The 20,000-nt window shown below is 37.5% G+C and overlaps 4 protein-coding genes across 4 annotated transcripts in view; 3 read left to right on the plus strand and 1 right to left on the minus strand.

Annotated features, from left to right (window-relative positions):
* Positions 1–1,868: 1,868 nt before the first annotated feature.
* Positions 1,869–6,116, plus strand: LOC122265651 (UPF0389 protein CG9231-like). Its single transcript, XM_043035046.2, has 3 exons — positions 1,869–2,135; positions 3,353–3,446; positions 4,196–6,116. The coding sequence occupies exons 1-3, from the start codon at positions 1,943–1,945 to the stop codon at positions 4,422–4,424; spliced, it is 516 nt and encodes a 171-aa protein (XP_042890980.2). The 5' UTR covers positions 1,869–1,942; the 3' UTR covers positions 4,425–6,116.
* Positions 6,117–8,082: 1,966 nt separating this feature from the next.
* On the plus strand, positions 8,083–12,584 carry LOC122261689 (UPF0389 protein CG9231). The gene is made up of 3 exons (XM_043029452.2): positions 8,083–8,575; positions 10,541–10,634; positions 10,805–12,584. The coding sequence occupies exons 1-3, from the start codon at positions 8,386–8,388 to the stop codon at positions 11,031–11,033; spliced, it is 513 nt and encodes a 170-aa protein (XP_042885386.2). The 5' UTR covers positions 8,083–8,385; the 3' UTR covers positions 11,034–12,584.
* A 2,650-nt stretch (positions 12,585–15,234) lies between these two features.
* LOC122265655 (UPF0389 protein CG9231) lies at positions 15,235–18,967 on the plus strand. Its single transcript, XM_043035048.2, has 3 exons — positions 15,235–15,586; positions 16,770–16,863; positions 18,245–18,967. The coding sequence occupies exons 1-3, from the start codon at positions 15,409–15,411 to the stop codon at positions 18,462–18,464; spliced, it is 492 nt and encodes a 163-aa protein (XP_042890982.2). The 5' UTR covers positions 15,235–15,408; the 3' UTR covers positions 18,465–18,967.
* Positions 18,968–19,729: 762 nt separating this feature from the next.
* LOC122265653 (5-oxoprolinase) overlaps positions 19,730–20,000 on the minus strand; it is a 30,356-nt gene continuing 30,085 nt past the window's right edge. Inside the window, exon 25 of the mRNA XM_086536812.1 lies at positions 19,730–20,000. This exon is cut by the window's right edge and continues 2,594 nt beyond it. The gene's annotated coding sequence lies outside the window, so the exon portion shown is untranslated.

The following is a 20,000-nucleotide window of genomic DNA, read 5'->3' on the forward strand; positions in this document are numbered from 1 at the left end:
CAGATATGACCTGGCAGTTTATGCATGAGAGGGGGGGAGGGGGGTGGTCGAGAGTTTTGAGAAGCGATGTCACACGAGACAGCCGTATTGTATTGCTTGCGGTGTTTGTGTGCGTGTGCGTGCATGCGTGCGTGAGTCAACGTAGATGGCGCTGGAGAGAGAGAGGGAGGGAGAGAGAGTGAGTGACTGAGAGTGAGAGCGAGAGAGAGAGAGGGGGAGGGAGAGAGAAAGAGAGAGGGGGAGGGAGGAAAAGAGAGAGAGGGAGGGAGGGAGGGAGGAAGAGAGAGGGAGGGAGAGAGAGAGAGAGAGTGACTGAGAGTGAGAGAGAGAAAGAGAGAGAGGGAGAGAGAGAGAGGGAGAAAGAGAGAGAGAGGGAGGGAGGGAGGAAGGAAGAGAGAGAGAGAGACATTTTCCCGCCTTTAGCAAGCTGCGTCTTTTTTGTGTTTATATCTTCCATCATGCTTTTGTTTCTTTATTTCAACTCATTTTTTCCACATGGGCTCGTTCGTGTACATATGCTCCCTCTGTATTGGGCAACGTAAAGAGGAATAATGAATGAGAATGAAAATAACAGCTGCGCGACTCTGACTCTTACCGTAACGCCAATTTAAAGAACATGACGCTGGCCGCTTGTTATTTTCATGGACATGTTCGAAGATTGGTAGACTGCGCGTCAAACTACGTGGTGTATATCATGAACTGAAAGCGAGGGAGATAGATGGTACGTGCACACACACACACGCACACACACACACACACACACACACGCACACGCACATACACACACACACACACACACACACACACACACACACACACACACACACACACACACACACACACACACACACACACACACACACACACACACACACACACACACACACACACACACACGCGCACGCACGCACGCACGCACGCACGCCCGCACCCACACACACTCACATTTGAAATGTCTGCAATGTTTTGTTCACTTGCTTGCATTCACAAGCACAATGGAAGCATGGAACCGTCATAGATTTTCACACTATTTCATTCAATTACCTTTTGTTTTTCATTCGCTGTTCACGTGTGTGTGTTTTGGCTCGCGTGGGAGAAAGTACGTGATTGAAAGGAGGTCGAGATAGAGGCAGTGAATGCCTTATGTTTATTTATGTATTTGTATATATATATATATATATATATATATATATATATATATATATATATGTGTGTGTGTGTGTGTGTGTGTGTGTGTGTGTGTGTGTGTGTGTGTGTGTGTGTGTGTGTGTGTGTGTGTGTGTGTGTGTGTTGTTTACAAAACAATATGTTCACTCGAGTGCGTACATGTGCATCTGAATGCACGTCAATATCTCTGCCAATCAGTCCCCCTTCCGATGACCTATATAAACAAAAGCACGTGGCTTTGTTATTGTCTCTGTCGTTGCAGATGTTGCTTTGCCCTTTCTTCGAGACGCAACTCGTTTTTACTTCATCTTACATATTTATTTCTCAACACTTTTTTGAAAATTCTATCCCTGATCGCTAAACAGAAATCACACAAAGACAGCAGTTCGTTCGAAAAACAAAAACAAAAACGAAGCGCAAAACTCAACTCGCAGCGAAGCCATCCAAAGTAGCGTAAACGTTTCCCGGGAAAAAGCGCGGCGCACGCAGGCAAGCAGGCACGATGGCACGCACGCACGCACGCACGCACGCACCCACCCACCTACCTTCGAGAAGGCGTGGCTTCCCAGAGCCAAGAACACAGGCTGTGATTTCCCCCCTCCTCTCCCTCCCTTTCCCTCCTTCCCTCCCTCCCCCATGACCCAGTCGTGTACGTGCCAAATGTCAGAGGCTGGCGAGCGAGGCAATCCTTCCTCAGGCTGGGAACGGAGCGACGAAGCATTCACTCGTGTGAGCTCAAGAGGAAAGGTATTCGAAGCAGAACAGTGAGTAAAACATGGCGTTGCGAGGGACTCTTGGAAAACTGCCTGCGGCGTTGAGGTCTTCTTCGGTCTTGACCACAAGTCCAAGAATTCTTGCGGTTCCAGCCCGGAAGACCCACAGCACAGAGGATAGACTCAAAGACATCATCCAGGTAGCCCCTGCTACTGCGGCTGTGTGTGGCAGTGCCATTCCTATTGGGAAGCTTGGTGAGTATCATTCCCTTTGTCACTCTGAGTCATACTTGTTAGGTAGCCAGTGTCACTAACTTTGAGATTGTGAGATCTTATGCAGACAATGCTAAATATATATATATATATATATATATATATATATATATATATATATTTATTTATATATACATACATACATACATACATACATATATACATATGTATATGTATATATATATATATATATATATATATATATATATATATATATATATATATATATATATATATATATGTTTGTGAGTGTTTGTGTGAAGGTATGCATCTATACATGCATCTATGTATGTATGAATGTATATGTGTGTATACGTATGTGTGTATCTATGTATGTATGTATGTTTAAGCAAAGACAATTTAATCTGATTGATACATATATTAATATTTGTTCAATGCAACGGAAATTATTGTGTGTGTGTATCATTATTTGGCCAGCCTAGGTTTCTGAGATGATTTGTGAAGCTTCTGCATTTGCTATCTAGTTTTATAGTGTAACCATTGTGTGTGTTCTGCATCATATTTATACTGTGTGTTTATGTGTGTGTGTGTGTGGGTGCATACATAGGCATGTAACGGAATCGCAGTGATAGTATGCGGTTATATGCCTTGGACATGCACACACGCACACGCACGCACACGCACAGGCACATGCACACGCACACGCACATTGCACACGCACACGCACATGCACACGCACATGCACATGCACACGCACACGCACACACACACACACACACACACACACACACACATATATATATATATATATATATATATATATATATATATATATATATATATATATATATATATATATGAGATAAACAAAGAAAGTGTCCGAAAATTAACATATCTTACACATTGATAAACTATGAAAGCCTATTCTGATAAACAACATCAAAGTAGATGAGTTTGTACAATATATACATTTTTTTATAGTTTTTGTGTGTGTGTATACTGAACTTTAATTGTTTTAGGAAGGCAATGTGATTAGTCACGCATTTAGCAATTCTAATTTCATTGACCTATTTTGCAACTTGATTGTTATCTGTGTGTTGCATGCACTTCCACATGATCTAAATCAATTTCTTTCATCATTTGTCATTGGAATATCTGATCCGACTTCTTTTTTTTATCAGAAGGAAATGTCCTTTTGTTATCACCAAAAGTTTAATCCCCTTATCTTTATGTTCCAGGATTGAGAGATCACCACATCAACAGACTGGAAAAGTATTTGCTGGTTTGGGCGGGAAAGTACAAAAGCGTGGCTGATGTTCCTGACTTAGTGAGGTGAGTTTTCCTTTTAGCATTTGGATCGAGTTCTTTAAAAAAATGGGATTGATTTTTTCTTTAGCATTTGGATCGAGTTCTTTAAAAAAAGGGGGATTGATTTTTTCTTTAGCATTTGGATCGAGTTCTTTAAAAAAAGGGGGATTGATTTTTTCTTTAGCATTTAGATCGAGTTCTTAAAAAAAGGATTGATTTTTTCTTTAGCATTTGGATCGAGTTCTTAAAAAAAGGGGGATTGATTTTTTCTTTAGCATTTAGATCGAGTTCTTAAAAAAAGGAGGATTGATTTTTTCTTTAGCATTTGGATCGAGTTCTTAAAAAAAGGGGGATTGATTTTTTCTTTAGCATTTGGATCGAGTTCTTTAAAAAAAGGGGGATTGATTTTTTCTTTAGCATTTAGATCGAGTTCTTAAAAAAAGGAGGATTGATTTTTTCTTTAGCATTTGGATCGAGTTCTTAAAAAAAGGGGGATTGATTTTTTCTTTAGCATTTGGATCGAGTTCTTAAAAAAAGGGGGATTGATTTTTTCTTTAGCATTTGGATCGAGTTCTTAAAAAAAGGGGGATTGATTTTTTCTTTAGCATTTGGATCGAGTTCTTAAAAAAAGGGGGATTGATTTTTTCTTTAGCATTTGGATCGAGTTCTTAAAAAAATATATGGGATTGATTCGGTTAGTTGGGTTGGATTTATTTATCCTTTGGAAGGAAGATGTTTAAAACTAATCTCTTCTTTTTTCTCTCGTCCAACAGCCAAGATGCCCTGGAACGCGCCCGCAACATAGCAAGAATCAAGATCAACATTTGGATGGCCGTTGCAACCCTATTCGGCTGCATGTACATGATCTGGTCCGGCAAGAAGGCCCATCGTGAAGGCCAGTCCCTTCTGGCGATGAACGTGGAATGGCACAGGAAAGTGAACGAGGAAGCGAGGCTGGCGAAGGAGAGAAAGGCTCGGCTCGGAGATTTGGCGGAATTGTAGGAGGGGAATCTCGGTGATGCTGATGATGTGCTTTTGTTTTTGTTTTTACTGGCTGGTGGGACTGTTGTGTTTCTTTCGCTGATTTTGGTAGTGTTTTGAGAGGCAAAGTTGGAGAGCGGGTGTTTGTTTTGTTCTGGTTGCTGGAGGAGTGGGGGGGAAAAAAGGCAGAAAGGATTGGAAATACTTATCTTTTTTTCTGGAATACTCTACAGATAGCACTTTTCAGTAATAGGGAAAGGTGTTTATTTCATGAATAATTTTAGAAACTTCAAAACTTTTGAAGTTTCAAAAAACAAGCTTCACGTGTACACTGTACAGTACCATGACATAACCGATGGCAAAACTAGGTCTGTCCACAGCTGTAATTCAGAAGAAAAAAAATTAATATCGATTCTTTTAATTAAAATTCCGTCTATGGATATTAATCGGAGGAAAACTACCCAGAAGCCTCATTACAGCGGTGACATTCCTTAACAAGTCCCACAGCGAGATGTACTGTGATAACCTGGCCATTTAGGAGGACAAGAAATGATGCTTGGCAGTGGATTAGCACGAGACGGAGAAGCATGAGTGTGTTTATCATGGGATTCGAGATAGCCTTCATAAAGCCACATCTGCCTGATAAGTATCCATTTGATACCACTCGCCCACTTCAGAGAGGTTGGTCTTCCAGATGCCGGTTCTCGCACTTCGACCCATGGTGGGAATTTTATCGCTAGTGTAAGCTTTGTTGCGTGCAGCTTAGACACAGAAGAAATGTGTCTAAGTGTGTTTTCTGTTGATCATCGTTAGTTGGGGATAAAAAGTGTTCTGTCTAGTTGACAACTGGTATTGAGCATCTTCACCTTCAAGTCAGCTGACTTTATAACCGCCATTTTCCGCCTCCTTCGAGAAATTACAAATCTGGACTGTCCCATTTATACAGTATTTACGATAGTGATGTTTACTCTATTCCCTCTCGTAGGCTGTGAAATCGTGTGTGTTCTTTTAATTATTCTTTATTTCTCAAAGAAATGGAAATGAGAATTATGTTTGTGTATACGCACAAACTTGACATAGTTTGTGTAGTGTAGTTTAAAAGGACCGAGCTCAAGAGAAGTAACTTGAGTTTAATAAGTCGGTATTTTATGTGCCTTTTGACTTTATTTATATATGTTTTTTTTTTTCCTTTTTTAAATGTATTTGTGGTTTTGCCGAGTTGAGCAAAGTTTCCCACATAATTACTGACTCTTGAACTGTTGCCCTGTATGTCAAGGACCTCTAGAATAAGTTGAACGTATTTCATAACGTAATTAGCCTGTCTTTTTAGATAAGTTATACCTTATGGAAACGCAAGGAAAACGTGACATCTAATTTATGTTCAATAATGGAACTTAGAAAATTAATAATTAACTCTGGAGGGAATTTTCTACTCGTGTTAATTCAGTCCAATGAGTTATAGACGATGGTTATATATATATATATATATATATATATATATATATATATATATATATATATATATATATATAGGTATATATGTGTGTGTTATCCAACGTTATTATCTTTAAAAAAACTATTAAATAAGAGACAGCTTTGTAAAGGAAAATAGACAGCTTTTTCATGTTATAACATGTATTTTCTTAAGGTGAAACTCATGACAATAATAAACCATATCATGTATTTTATAAGTATAATAAAGATGATTTTTCAGTTTAGTTTCTTTCTACAACCTTATTTTCTCTTATCTGTTATTCACCTTTTTCGTGAATAACTAACTGCCTCTTGATATTCTTTTATGTATAATTTATATGGGAAACTATAAATGTGACTTTACAGTTATATAATACAGAACAATTTACAATGATTTATTCGATCAAACAATTCTACAAATTGAAGTAAAAAATAATCTTAAAGTCCTCATATCAGAGTGTTTTTAACAAAATTGATAAGCGTCATATATTTTGAAAGTACGAGTTACAACAGTTAAGTCCAGTTGATAGAATAAAAACAAAAAAAAACATCTTATTCATTTGCAATGATTATCTTGCTCCTTCGCATAAGTGTTGCAGTATATACACTGTATGATATACGGTATAATACTTCATGTTTTTTGTTTTTTTCATAGAATATGTATATTCTTAATTTCGCTGTTTTGCAGGGTGTCACGCGAATCCTGTATCAAATAAGAACTGGTCTTTACTCGTGTGTGTGTGTGTGTGTGTATGTTTGTGTGTATGTGTGTGTGTGTATGTTTGTGTGTATGTGTGTGTGTGTGCGTGCGTTCGTACGTGCGCGTAAGAGGGAGCGGCAGAAACAAAGTCAGAGAAAGAGACCGAGACAGAGAAAAACAGAGAGAGAGAGAGAGAGAGAGAGAACTGGGGTTGGAGAGAGAGAGAGTGAAAGAGAGTATGGGGTGGGAGAGAGTGAGAGAGAGAGAGAGAGAGAGAGAGAGAGAGAGAGAGAGAGAGAGAGAGAGAGAGTGAGAGTGAGAATGAGAGAGAGCAAATGCAAATATACAACATATTCTAGCAAGAGTTTTGGGAAATAGCAAACTAGGTGAAGACATGTTCATGCATTTGGCAGGGCTGGGAACTTGCTCGATTTTCTTCCAGGAAAAGTTTCTGTGAAAGTGTAAATATTTGTTTAAAGACTCACTCGCTGATAAAGACAGAAAATCACTGCATCTGAATATACTTAACAGCTGATATGTCTAGTTATTCATTGTTGCATTCAAAGCGAGATTGAGAGAGAGAGAGAGAGAGAGAGAGAGAGAGAGAGAGAGAGAGAGAGAGAGAGAGAGAGAGAGAGAGAGAGAGAGAGAGAGAGAGAGAGAGAGAGAGAGAGAGAGAGAGAGAGAGAGAGAGAGAGAGAGAGAGAGAGAGAGAGAGAGAGAGAGAGAGAGAGAGAGAGAGAGAGAGAGAGGAGAGAGAGGAGAGAGAGAGAGAGAGAGAGAGAGAGAGAGAGAGAGAAAGAGAGGAGAGAGAGAGAGAGAAAGAGAGAGAGAGAGAGAGAGAGAGAGAGAGAGAGAGAGAGAGAGAGAGAGAAAGAGAGGAGAGAGAGAGAGAGAGAGAGAGAGAGAGAGAGAGAGAGAGAGAGAGAGAGAGAGAGAGAGAGAGAGAGAGAGAGAGAGAGAGAGAGAGAGAGAGAGAGAGAGAAAGAGACGGAGAGAGAGAGAGAGAGAAAGAGACGGAGAGAGAGAGAGAGAGAGAGAGTGAGTGACACGGACTGTTCACGTGTGCATTTCATGATGCGCATGGGAGAAAGTTTGTGCGTGCATGTGTGTGTGTGGTGCTTGAGAGGTCCAGCCAAACTTTTATATCTGCAGAACTGCATTGAATTTATTTATCTATCTGTATTTGTATATTTTTGAGTGCATGTGCATATACAGATACACCGTTTATTTACATTTACATAAACATTTATGGAAAAATGTTGTCCAATGTTCTCGTTTGCTTGCATATTCGTATACAAACATGTGAATATATAGAACAGTGCAATAAAACGTGCGTTTTATTGCAAGCATCAACTCCGCCATACTACCAATCACCCTTCATTGTCCCGAATAAACAAACGCACGTGGTTTTGTTATTGTTTTTGTCGTCACACATGTTGCTCGGCCCAAGTTCGCAGAAGCACATGACTCATCCTTTTGTCGCCTTGCACTTGATTTTTTCAGAGTCACTGAGAGTGCGATTTGGATCGTTTCAATTAGTAAATCAAGCTGATACATGGCTTGAAATAAAGAAAAGAGAGTCGAGGAATCCAGAGTAAAGCCAACGTTACAGACAGGGGGCGTGGCTCCCACCAACGACAAGCCGAGAACTGTAATTCCTGTGACCCAGAGACTCGGACGTGCCAGATGTCAGAGGATGGCGGGCGAGGGGGATCCTTGCTCGGGGTGGGAGCACACACCAGCCCCGCATTCACACTCGGGAGCTCGAGAAGAAAGGTATTCGAAGCAGAACAGTGAGAGTGAAACATGATGGCGTTGCGAGGGACTCTTGGGAAGCTGCCGGCGTTGAGGTCTTCGGTCTTGGCCACAAGTCCAAGAATTCTTGCGGTTCCAGCCCGGAAGACCCACAGCACAGAGGACAAGCTTAAAGACATCATCCAGGCTGCTCCTGCCACTGCGGGTGTGTCTGGCAGAGCTATGCCAGCCGGGAAATTGGGTGAGTGGCATTCACTTTGCTGTGAGTTTGGCGAAGAAGTGTTTGGTTGTTGGTGATCCTGAAGTTATAATGGACTAAGGATTGTCATTATAATGTGCCTTGTTTGAATCTCTCGGGTAATTGCAGATTTTTCAAGTTGCATTGGCTTTTCATGTGGCTTTGTGCAGGAAAATCATACTATTCATCTTTAGAACTTGATATCAACTTCCTTTCAAGTGAGATTACTCCTAGACCATATTTATATCTCTATTTTTTTCATTTCTTTATTTGTTTCTAAGCAAAGTGAATCTCAAGGAAGGGGAATATAAGCTCTACATTGTTAAATGGTTAGTAATTTCCCCAGTATTCAAGTTTTGCAATTGCATGAGCCTGTTTTTTTTTTTTTTTTTTTTAATCACCGTTGGTTGTTATCACAGGAAGTCTTCAAATTTACAGGTTATTGACTGGCAGTTGATAAATGAGAATGATTTTGTTTTTTTTAATGAATTGATAAGTATATACTTGCATTTACTTGTTTACAGATAATTTTAGGTAGATATCAGTATACATAAATAGTGCACATATAAGCAATTGAAAATGTTTATCTGTATGATTTGTGTGTGAAGTGACAGCTTTATAAACTCCTTTTTCTAAGCAAATAAACAGAATCAGCCACTGTATCTGTCTTTGTCAAGAACATTGACCTTAGGATTAGCATTCTTGCATTTTTTTTTATATACTCAGTCCCAGTCTTAAAGGATTAGTGAGACCTCTGAGTCTGGTATCAAGTTGCATAATATTTATACTCTGTTTGTTTGTGGGTGGGTGTGTTTGGGTGTCTGTGACTGTGTATGTGTCTGTTTCTGCTTCTGACTCTGTCTCTACCTCTGTCTCTGCCCCTGTCTCTGCTCCTGCCCCTGCCTTTGCCTCTGCCTTTGCCTCTGCCTCTTCCTCTGTATTACCCCTGCCCCTGCCTCTGTTTCTGCCTTTGCCCCTGCCCCTGCCTCTGTCTCTGCTTTTGCCTCTGCCTTTGCCCCTGCCAATGCCTTTGCCCCTGCCTCTGCCTCTTTCTTTGCCTCTGTCCCTACCTCTGTTTCTGTCTCTGCCTTTGCCTCTGCCTTTGCCTTTGCCTTTGCCCCTGCCCTTGCCCTTGCCCTGCCCCTTCCCCTGCCTTTGCCTTTGCCCCTGCCTTTGCCCCTTCCTCTGCCCCTGCCCTGCCCTGCCCTGCCCCTTCCCCTGCCTTTGCCTTTGCCTTTGCCTTTGCCCCTGCTCTTGCCCTGCCCCTTCCCCTGCCTTTGCCTCTTTCTTTGACTCTGTCTCTGCCTCTGCCTTTGCCTTTGCCTCTGCCTTTGCCCCTGCCACTGCCCCTGCCCTTGCCCTGCCCCCTTCTCCTGTCTTTGCCTCTTTCTTTGACTCTGTTTCTGCCCCTGCCTCTGTCTCTGTCTCTGCCCTTGCCTCTCTATCTGCATCTGTGTGTAGAGTGAACCAGATAAGGAAAAAGTCAAATATTTGTTTTCTCCCATTGTAGTTTTTGTCTAAATCATACACTATTGGACAATGGACATGTATCTTGTTACACTTTTAAATCAATATTAAGGAATATCCCGACATGTAAAATCAGAGTAGAAGATATTACACAACATTTTCTTTCTTTCTTTTTTTATTAGTTTCCTCTTGCACACCATATTGAATTTTGATTATTTTAGGTTGATAAAAGGGAGGTGTGTTTAGCAATACTAGTGTCACTGACCCATGGGAGGTTTTTGCTGCTATTATTGCATATCTTGCATATTTACTTTTATTGCAAGTCATTAGGTATATCTTTTCTTAAGTCATTTGAACATGATTTTACTTTTTTTTATTACAAATTTAAGGTTTTAACTTTAATTAAAAAACAGTGCAGGAAAGAGCTCTGAGGAAATGCTTATGGACTTTAGATGGATTTTAAAGTTGTTCATCGTATAACTTTCCACAATTTTGTTTCAGGGCTGAGAGATCACCCTGTCAATAGGCTGGAGAAGTATTTGCTGGTTTGGGGAGGAAAGTACAAGAGTATTGCAGATGTTCCAGACTTGGTGAGGTAAGTTCTTTCCTGGGCTCTTGTATGCTTTTAGATAATTCTCTTCATTTTTAGGTTCACATTGGTTTGCCTTGACTTTTTTCAATATAGGTAAAATTTCTATTGGATTAATTTACTTCTCCTTATTTTATTCAAATGCTAAAAGCAATCTCTCTTCCTCCTTACAACAGCCAAGATGCCTTGGAACGTGCTCGCAACAAAGCAAGGATCAAGATCAACATTTGGATGGGCGTTGCAACCCTATTCGGCTGCATTTACATGATCTGGTCCGGCAAGAAGGCGCACCGAGAGGGCCAGTCTCTCCTGAACATGAACGTTGAGTGGCACAGGAAAGTGAACGAGGAGGCAAAGCTGGCCAAGGAGAGAGAGGCTCGGCTCGGGGAGGCGGCAAAGCAGTAGAGAGAGAACCTCGCTTGTTTGACGGTGTTGATTTGGCGTTGTTATATCTTTTGTTTTTATATTGTTGTTATATTTATTTCCATTATTTGTTTTAATGTGAAAGGTAGAGTTAAAGGGTGGAGGATTTGGGTCTGTAGTTTTTCCTTTTTGTTTTGAGGAATTTAGGAAAGACAGAAAGTCAGAGGGAGGAGTGAGTGTTTCTGGTAGACCATACAGATGGTACTAAGGAACAGGAAGTGGGGAATAATGTCCTCAGTTATACTTGAGATTTTTTTTTTTATATATAGCATTTGAATCTATGCTTTGCATGTGTGACCATATAACATAACCAATGGCAAAACTAGGTCTGTCTACAGTTTAATGGGTGTTGTCATACAGTGGGAAAACTATTTTTTAGTCCCTATTATTTTCCTAAAATTCTTTTCTGTCAAGTGACTGAATATTCACTGGAGAAAAGTACATATCCAGTCAAGCAGCACAGAAGCCTCATTACAGCAGTGACATTCCTTAACAACTCCACCAACAAGATGTACTGTGATAACCTGGCCATTTAGGAGGACAAGAGACGACGCTTTGCAATGGATTAGCACGAGACGGAGAAGCAAGAGAAGCATGAGTGTGTTTATCATGGGATTCGTGATAGTCTTCATAAAGCCACATCTGCCTGATAAGTATCCATTTGATACCATTCGCCCACTTCAGAGAGGTTGGTCTTCTAGATGCCAGTTCTCGTACTTCGACCCATGGTGGGAATTTTATCGCTAGTGTAAGCTTTATTGCGTGCAGCTTAGACACAGAAGAAATGTGAAGTCTTCTGTGGATCATCCTTAAGCAAGGGATTAAGTATCTCTGTGCTTCATTATGGAACCACCTGACTACCAGCTGGTTCTACAGACACCTTGTTTCTCATCCATTTCCTTTGAGATATTCAAAATCTGCCACTTATTATTGTTTTCAAATAATATTTAAGGTAGTAATATATAGTGTATCCCTACCTATAGGCTGTGAACGAGCATCTTTAAATAATTCTTTAGTTTTTCAAAAAGAAAATAGGGAAAAATATGATGTTTGTATGTCTATAATCTTACACTGATTATGATATAGTTTGAAAGGCCAAAGATAATCAACTTGTGGTTAATAGGAGTTAATTATAATTTATTTTATTTTCTAAATTATAGAATCTATTTCTTCACACTATTGGCCTGTTATTTTTAATAGGCCATAACTTATGGATCCATAGCATGGAAATTATGTGATAAGTGATGAAATGAACATATATTTTGTCCAAGTTAATGAATGATAATTTGTAAGAGGATAATTCAGCCTATGATAAGTTTTATACTCTTTCAGAACCAATGACACTTTGACAATAATATACTGTGTTGATATTTAGTCTAGTGAAAGAAAGCTTTTTGATAGATATTAGACAGGTTCTCCATATCATCACAGAATAAGTAAGTGTTAAGTCACTATAGTGTTTAGGTGAATCTTATGACAATAATAAACCAAATCGTGTATTTTATAAGTATAATAAATCTGAGTTTTCCAAAATGTATTTTTTATTTAACCATTTACTGTAATATTATTTCACACCTATTTTCTGGAACACTTAATTTTTATGATAACTGAATTTCAAAGTAATTAGTACATCTTTAAACGTGACTAATTATTGTGACTAATTACATAATATAGAACATGCTGTTTATTTAAGTAATTAATTCAATTATTGACTTGTAACATTTACCCCTTTTAAGATTTTTTGTTTTGTTTTGTTTCTTAGTATTTTTGGAATTGAAGTATTTGATATCTAATTTTGTAAAGGTTATATAAGTAGGTCATTTGGTAAAGTGCCAGAGGAACTGAATTAAATAGATCTTTTTATTTTTATTTTTTATTCAAAATAGGGAGAACTAGTTTCCTGCTACGTATAAAATGAACTACTACAAAACATAAAGCAGTAATCTTTTAATAGCAGTTTTCCTTGATAATTCTGGTGTAATATTACATTTATTCAGAAAATGGTTATCTGTAGATTTCCCAAATTTACTTCTTATAATTTATCAGAACTTCATCATGTTACATACTTTGTTATAGGCCCTATATAGCCATAATCTTTTTCAATAGAGGAATTTAGGTATTTCAAATCTGGCCATTTTAGTTAATGAATTTCTGATTGAAAATTTAATTTTTCTGTGGAAAGCCACACAGTTATACATTTATTCTGAAAAAAAGTATATTTCCTCTTGGAATGATAAAGAAAATCTAATATATAGAGACCTATTTACATGCCTGTAAGAATATCTTTCTCTCATTGATATAAAAATAACAAAAGGGAAATCATCACTATTTACAATATAGAAAGTTCATGAGGAAAGGTAAAATATACAGATAGTTTGTACAAAAAAAAAGAAAAAGATACTACTACTAATAATAACAATAAAAATAACAATGGTGATAAAGATAATGAGAATAATAATCTTCACTATAAGCACAGGTATTATAAGACACAAAAAAACTAAAGGAGATTTTTCATCCTACATTTTTCTCTCTCTGTCTTCAAGGCCGCAGAACAAGTGCTGTATCGCATGACAACTGGTCTTTACCCCACTGTAATAATACTTTCTTACATAACCCTCAGACATCATGTATTTCTTGATTTCCAGTCTTTGTTTATTGATTTGAAGGTGCAGTTTATATCATGTCATATAGTCTGTTCCTATGTTATGTATATGTACTGACTTTGGTGTATAATTTCATAGTAAGATTTGTGTTTTTAAGATATTAATAGATTTTATACAAATTTTGTGAGAGTCATTGGAGGTTAAATAAATAAAGAGAGAGAGAGAGAGAGAGAGAGAGAGAGAAAAGAGAAATAAATAGAGATAGAGAAAGTGAAAGAATAGAGAGAGTGAGAGAATTGACTTTACATATTCCCATAATCCAGTTGAAGGTTATGCAAAAATCAATTGACATTTTTTAAAACAGCTTTAAGCAATTGCTAGTACATAAGAAGTTTCTTGATAATTCCCAGAGAACAGGCTCTGTCAGGGAAGTTTTTACTAGCAGGGGGGGGGGGGTCCATACCCCCCTTCCACATTCTGATACCTCATAGTGTATATTTCTATATTTATCTATATCTATATCTATCTATCTATCCATATATATATATATATATATATATATATATATATATATATATATTCCCATATAACTATCTGCTTATCTATATCTATCTATTTATTTGTCTATCTATAGATATATATATATTTTTTTTTACAAATATTTTACTCTCATTAGTTTTATAATCATTAGTTTTGCTTTCTGATTCTACCAACTAGTTCCCAATTTCCTAACAACAAAATGTTAACGAGGCACACCAATTGCAATGAAAACTGGGTTCATCTAATAACATTGGTTTTAGTGAGAAGATATTGGGAGGGAGGGAGAGGGAGAGGGAGAGGGAGAGGGAGAGGGAGAGGGAGAGGGAGAGGGAGAGGGAGGGAGGGAGGGAGGGAGAGGAGAGGAGAGGAGGAGAGGAGAGAGAGAGGGAGAGGAGAGGGAGAGAGAGAGAGGAGAAGAGAGAGATAGAGGAGGAGAGAGAGAAGGAGAGAGAGAGAGAGAGAGAGAGAGAGAGAGAGAGAGAGAGAGAGAGAGAGAGAGAGAGAGAGTGAGAGAGTGAGAGAGAGCATAATCGAAATAGATTTTAAAAGCACCATGGTAATATATTTGATAAAACTAAACATCACTTAAACCAATACTTTGAAAGAAAGCAAACTCCTAAATAAAACAAACTAAGAAATGCACAGCCAAAGTAGTGCACCATGCAGTGACAAGTGTAATTGTGCATAATGAGGAAGCATACCTTTGACATTTCTTTTGTTGTTTTTATATTGGACTTTACTTAAAGGGAGAAGTACGTTACACTAAATTTGTTTAATATCAATGCCATGCGAAGAATACTTAGTATTAAAGTTTCCTATGCATTTCATACATTCCATTTTTATTTCTGTTACTGCGCTGCCTGACGGTGCATGACATGTTACATAATTCCATTACTTCGAATTGGAGGAAATACCCAAATACCACCCAGTATCAACCGTTACACACATTTCAACGGAAAGAACACCCCTTTCATCAGAATCAACACGTATCTTCATAATTAAGTTAAGATCAAACGAGGCTAAATTGAAAGACCCGCGGCGCCATTTTCCTATTGCGTCATCGAGCAGGCCATCGGGAGATAATAGCAAACCTCACAGACTCAACTTCCTCCTTCGAACCCACATAGAAATGGCCACTGGAGCTTTTTATTAGGAGTAGACACACCAAGAAATACCACAGCTTTCGATAAATACCACAAGAGAATAGGGTGAAAATGGCCCTTCGCTTAGCCTCTTCTTTGGGTTCTTTGGCGACTCTGAGGACCTGCTTGAGGTCGAACTCGAGGGTCTTCGGTTCCTCAATAGGACTTCGACCTTACTCGACAGAAGGAGAGGTCAAAGATGTGGTTAAGAAAGAGACTCCTTCTCCTGCAGCTCCCAAAGGAAATATTGGTATGGTGTCTCTATTTTATTTGGAAATTACTATAAATAACCGGTTTGTTGGAAGAACTTATACATTTTTTTTCTTCTGTCTGTAGACCGGTCTGTGCTTACGTGACTGACCTAAAGTATTCTGGTTTATAATTGGTGTCTTTATGTCATGTTATTTTATTGGTATGATATTGACTGTTTTAAATTCATATTTATTAGATAGTGTTTACATGTTATCTTTAATTACATCATAGTCATTAGTTGTTTTCATGTTTTCTTTCTTTATTTACTTTCATGAAGACTATAACTCCTACTAGAAACTTAGAAGCTTAGATAAAATGAGTTTTTTATATAGGTAATTTATGCATTCAAGCTAACCCAAGTAAAGCTAGGCTAGGTTATCACAAACTATTTATTGCCTCATCATTTATAAAATACAACTCATCTAAACTTTCACCCAAGGTAATAAGACTTATATTAAAAGAATTGCTTACAAGTGGTATATTAGCCATGGCTTAAGGAAAAAAAAAATTGTTGTAGAATTTTTTTTATGCTATTGGTTAAAATTCACACCATTGCTTATGCATAAATGCTCACATACATATCACGATACAATAACTGTAATAAGAAAAGTAAGAGCATAAGCCACAGAAGTATATTGTGGTTTCAAAAGGAATATATATATATTTTTTAGTCTCATGTTAATTCTTTCAGAATAAATTTCTGTTTGAGGTTTCCTAGGCTAACCAACATGTCATGTCTACAATTACATTTTACACTGATATTGCATAATACATCATAATTAAATTTTGCTTTCTTTTTCTACTCTTTGGTGATTTAAACAATTATATTTAGAAAATACATAGGCACATGCAAGTGTGCACATGGACACGCTGCACACAGACAGTGTATACATACATACACATATGTACGCAAACAGACAGAGACACTTAATTTTTATTTTCAAAAATTATTTCTACACATATTCTAATTTTTCTTTCTCTGTTTACTATTTCGTTCTAATTCCTATAATTCACATGATTGGTACATGTATTGAAAAAAGAAGAAAAAAAAAGAAAAAAGAGAGGAAAAAAAAAAAATATATATATCACACACACACACACACACACACACACACACACATATATATATATATTTATATATTTATATATGTGTATGAACTCACTCTGTTTGTTCTTTGCAGGATTGAGGGATCATCGCATCAACAAGTTCGAGAAATTTTTGATGGTATGGGGAGGAAAATACAAAACCATGGACGAAGTGCCTGACTTTGTGAGGTGAGAACAGGGGGCTTTTCGAGTCGTTTTGCCGATCGTTATAATGCTAATGAAGGAGAGAAAGAGTTAAAAAAGAAATGGGAATATTTGTTTTGTTAATAATGATAGAGAGTGGTTGTCTTTTATTCTTTAAAAGGTTTAGTTATTTATTGAAAAAAAGCGTGAGAACTGATATGGAACCTAGCAATGTATTTACGTTATTCAAAATGTCTTTATGGATTTTTTCCTATATATGACAATATGACGATGACAGCAAGAACCATAGAACGAAAATTAATAGGGACACAGCAGTAGCTTTCACGACAGCTATGGCTTCCATGCCATCTGTACTCCTCTGGCAAAGGCCAACAAACCACCACCTCATATTTTTCGGCATAATTGAGCTCAGACTGGTTCCACATTTAAGGTGGAATTGCTTATGGTGGAGGTTTATTAGTTTATGCAAGATTGCATGTGTAGAGGCCATTGGGATGTATTGATTCACTTTACTGTATCTTTTATAACTAATTATGAACTTTCCTTGACTTTCTTTAGGTTGTTTTTATGTAATTATTTATGTTATTTCATTTATTCTTTATGGATAGTTACTTTCAAGATATACCTTGTTTCTTTTCCTGGGATTTACGATAAGGTTTTATCTAGTTCATTTCCTTAGATAACGATGTTTAACTGTTGTAAGGATAGCCATTTTCACATGATGTTTAGTCTCTCATGTCTGTGATGATGTTTATGTTTTAAAAATTTAATGATTTTCTGTTCGATAGTAGGGTCTTTCCGCTCTGCAATAACCTGTTAATCCTTCTTTCCTTAAGATTTCCCATATTATTATGTATTTTGAAGTTAGATTCAAGATCCAGATATAAGGGATAGATATACTAACTTCTTCAATTTTGTAAATGATTGTCAGGATGTTACGGCTATACCTGAGAAAGACCAAGCTTGTTGGCCAACCCAGTGCTCTTATTGCGGTCAAATTATTTGCAGCGGGTATTTTTAGTTATGTATTTCTAGGTGAATTATATTTTATGTAAATATGTCTGATTACATGACTGATTTTGTATGCTGACATATGTACTGCACACGCACATGCACTTACATACACACAAGCACACAGACACACCTACACCCACCCCCACTCCTACCCCTACCCCTACCCCCACCCCCCCACCCCCACCCCCACCCCCACCCCCACCCCCACCCCCACCCCCACCCATACCCACCCATACACCCACACCCACCCATACACCCACACCCACCCATACACCCACACCCACCCATACACACACACCCACCCATACACACACACACAGAGCACTAATAACCTCTAATGTAGATGCACGAGAAAAATGCAATCACTCGACCTCTTTCCTCATTCCACTAGCCAAGACTCCCTGGAACGTGCCCGCAACAAGGCAAGAATAAAAATCAACCTGTTAATGGGTCTGGCAACGCTCATAGGGTGCTTCTTCATGATCTGGTCAGGGAAGAAAGCGCAGAAGGAAGGGCAGTCACTCGTCAAGATGAACGAGGAATGGCACAAGAAGATGAAGGCGGACGCAGAGAAGGCCAAAGGAGACTTGGAAGCTGCAAAGGCGTCGTAGAAGTGCGATGGATTCGTGTTGAGAGTAGAGAGTTGTCGGCTGGTAGTGAGTGATGTGGGTTATCCAATTTCTAGAGGGAAAGTGTGGGTGTCTTATGGATTTTATAGATTATATATGATACTCGGTTTTATAAGCCCCAGTTTTAGTAACCAAATACGATGCGCAGGAAGTAAGCTATATTTATAAAAGTTAATCTAAATATTAATAAAATATATTCATTTTCAACACATGTGCGTATGTGTGTGTACATATATGTATATATATATGCAACACTGTTCTATGGCATATATTTTATATACTTCACAATTGTTCCTAAAACTGAAGGTCAATATAAATTCACAAACCTTGAACTTTATTTTTGTGTATAATATTCCTTTCCATAAATTATTTGTCAAGGTCTTAGGACTTATTATTATTATTGTTATTGTAATAGTCCGTATGTGATTAAATGAATTAAGAGACACTGACTATTGAAAGGTGTCAATGAAAATATGAGACATCTAGACTGATCTTTTATTTTTCCTGCAAAAATAGTAATTTATATGGGAACTTTTGAGTTTTCATTTTATTCTCAGATCCACACCAATTTCATCCCTTAACAGAATATAATAAGTATGACAGATTTCATGGTTTATGGGGAAAGGGCCAAGAGTTCTTGTCTTTTTTTTCCTTTTTTTTTTGAGGTAAAAGCATGTTGGAAATGTTCAGTTTTCTGTGTCACATTTTTCTAGATTTACAGAGAGAAAATTTGAATATATGATATGCTATAATGTACCAAAGTGATTCTAATTAGCATTTGGTATAGTAATCCAGCATAACTGAAGGGATAAATAACTTGTAATTTCCATTAACGGAAAAATGCTCTATTAAAGTGATTCAACTCTGGAAACGCCTGTAGTGGAAGTGTTAAATTGGTGCCTTTTTCTTTCTTTTTTCTAATTATGTATTTTTTTTTTTTTTTTTTTTCTAATAATCTATACAGTTGGAAGAGAAGCACATTTGAAACTCATGACAAGAACACATGTTGCAGAAAGGGTAATGAACTTTAGATGGATTTGCCATTAATAAGTATATTATAAACTGGCATTCATATCATTATCCTTTACTAAGCTATTTAAGACATTTATGCCATAATCTTCACAAATGTATCTCTGAACAGAGATTTACTAATGCAATTGCGAAACATATTTAAGCTTTATTTTAATTATATCTTTTCACATTTTTCAATTTTGGTAAAGGAAATAAATGAAAATAAACCACTAGGAAACACTACAGACATCTTTATTTAGATAACACCTTGTAAGTTGCTCAACATGGTAAACATCCATGCAGATTTATATGATATATATATATTTATATATTTAATTATACAATAACAACAAAACAAGAGAGAATATCTATAGGCACTTCAGATATGATCATACAAGATTCCCTGAAAAATATGATAAAGAAAAAGAAGAAGAAGAAGAAAAAAAAAATCTCATTACCTGATGAAATATCAACAATAAAATAAAGGGCTGAAATACACACAGAAAA

Source organism: Penaeus japonicus, unplaced genomic scaffold, assembly GCF_977035675.1.
Source record: "Penaeus japonicus unplaced genomic scaffold, GWHDUDI00000001_assembly GWHDUDI00000005, whole genome shotgun sequence".
Lineage (NCBI taxonomy): Eukaryota > Metazoa > Arthropoda > Malacostraca > Decapoda > Penaeidae > Penaeus > Penaeus japonicus.

Excerpts from the sequence above, each read along its gene's own strand:
- LOC122265655 (XM_043035048.2), top strand. The coding sequence starts at position 15,409 with ATGGCCCTTCGCTTAGCCTCTTCTTTGGGTTCTTTGGCGACTCTGAGG. Across the intron at positions 15,587-16,769 it reads AGCTCCCAAAGGAAATATTG|GATTGAGGGATCATCGCATC; the intron begins GTATGGTGTCTC and ends TGTTCTTTGCAG. Across the intron at positions 16,864-18,244 it reads GAAGTGCCTGACTTTGTGAG|CCAAGACTCCCTGGAACGTG; the intron begins GTGAGAACAGGG and ends TCATTCCACTAG.
- LOC122265651 (XM_043035046.2), top strand. The coding sequence starts at position 1,943 with ATGGCGTTGCGAGGGACTCTTGGAAAACTGCCTGCGGCGTTGAGGTCT. Across the intron at positions 2,136-3,352 it reads CATTCCTATTGGGAAGCTTG|GATTGAGAGATCACCACATC; the intron begins GTGAGTATCATT and ends TTTATGTTCCAG. Across the intron at positions 3,447-4,195 it reads GATGTTCCTGACTTAGTGAG|CCAAGATGCCCTGGAACGCG; the intron begins GTGAGTTTTCCT and ends CTCGTCCAACAG.
- LOC122261689 (XM_043029452.2), top strand. The coding sequence starts at position 8,386 with ATGATGGCGTTGCGAGGGACTCTTGGGAAGCTGCCGGCGTTGAGGTCT. Across the intron at positions 8,576-10,540 it reads TATGCCAGCCGGGAAATTGG|GGCTGAGAGATCACCCTGTC; the intron begins GTGAGTGGCATT and ends ATTTTGTTTCAG. Across the intron at positions 10,635-10,804 it reads GATGTTCCAGACTTGGTGAG|CCAAGATGCCTTGGAACGTG; the intron begins GTAAGTTCTTTC and ends TCCTTACAACAG.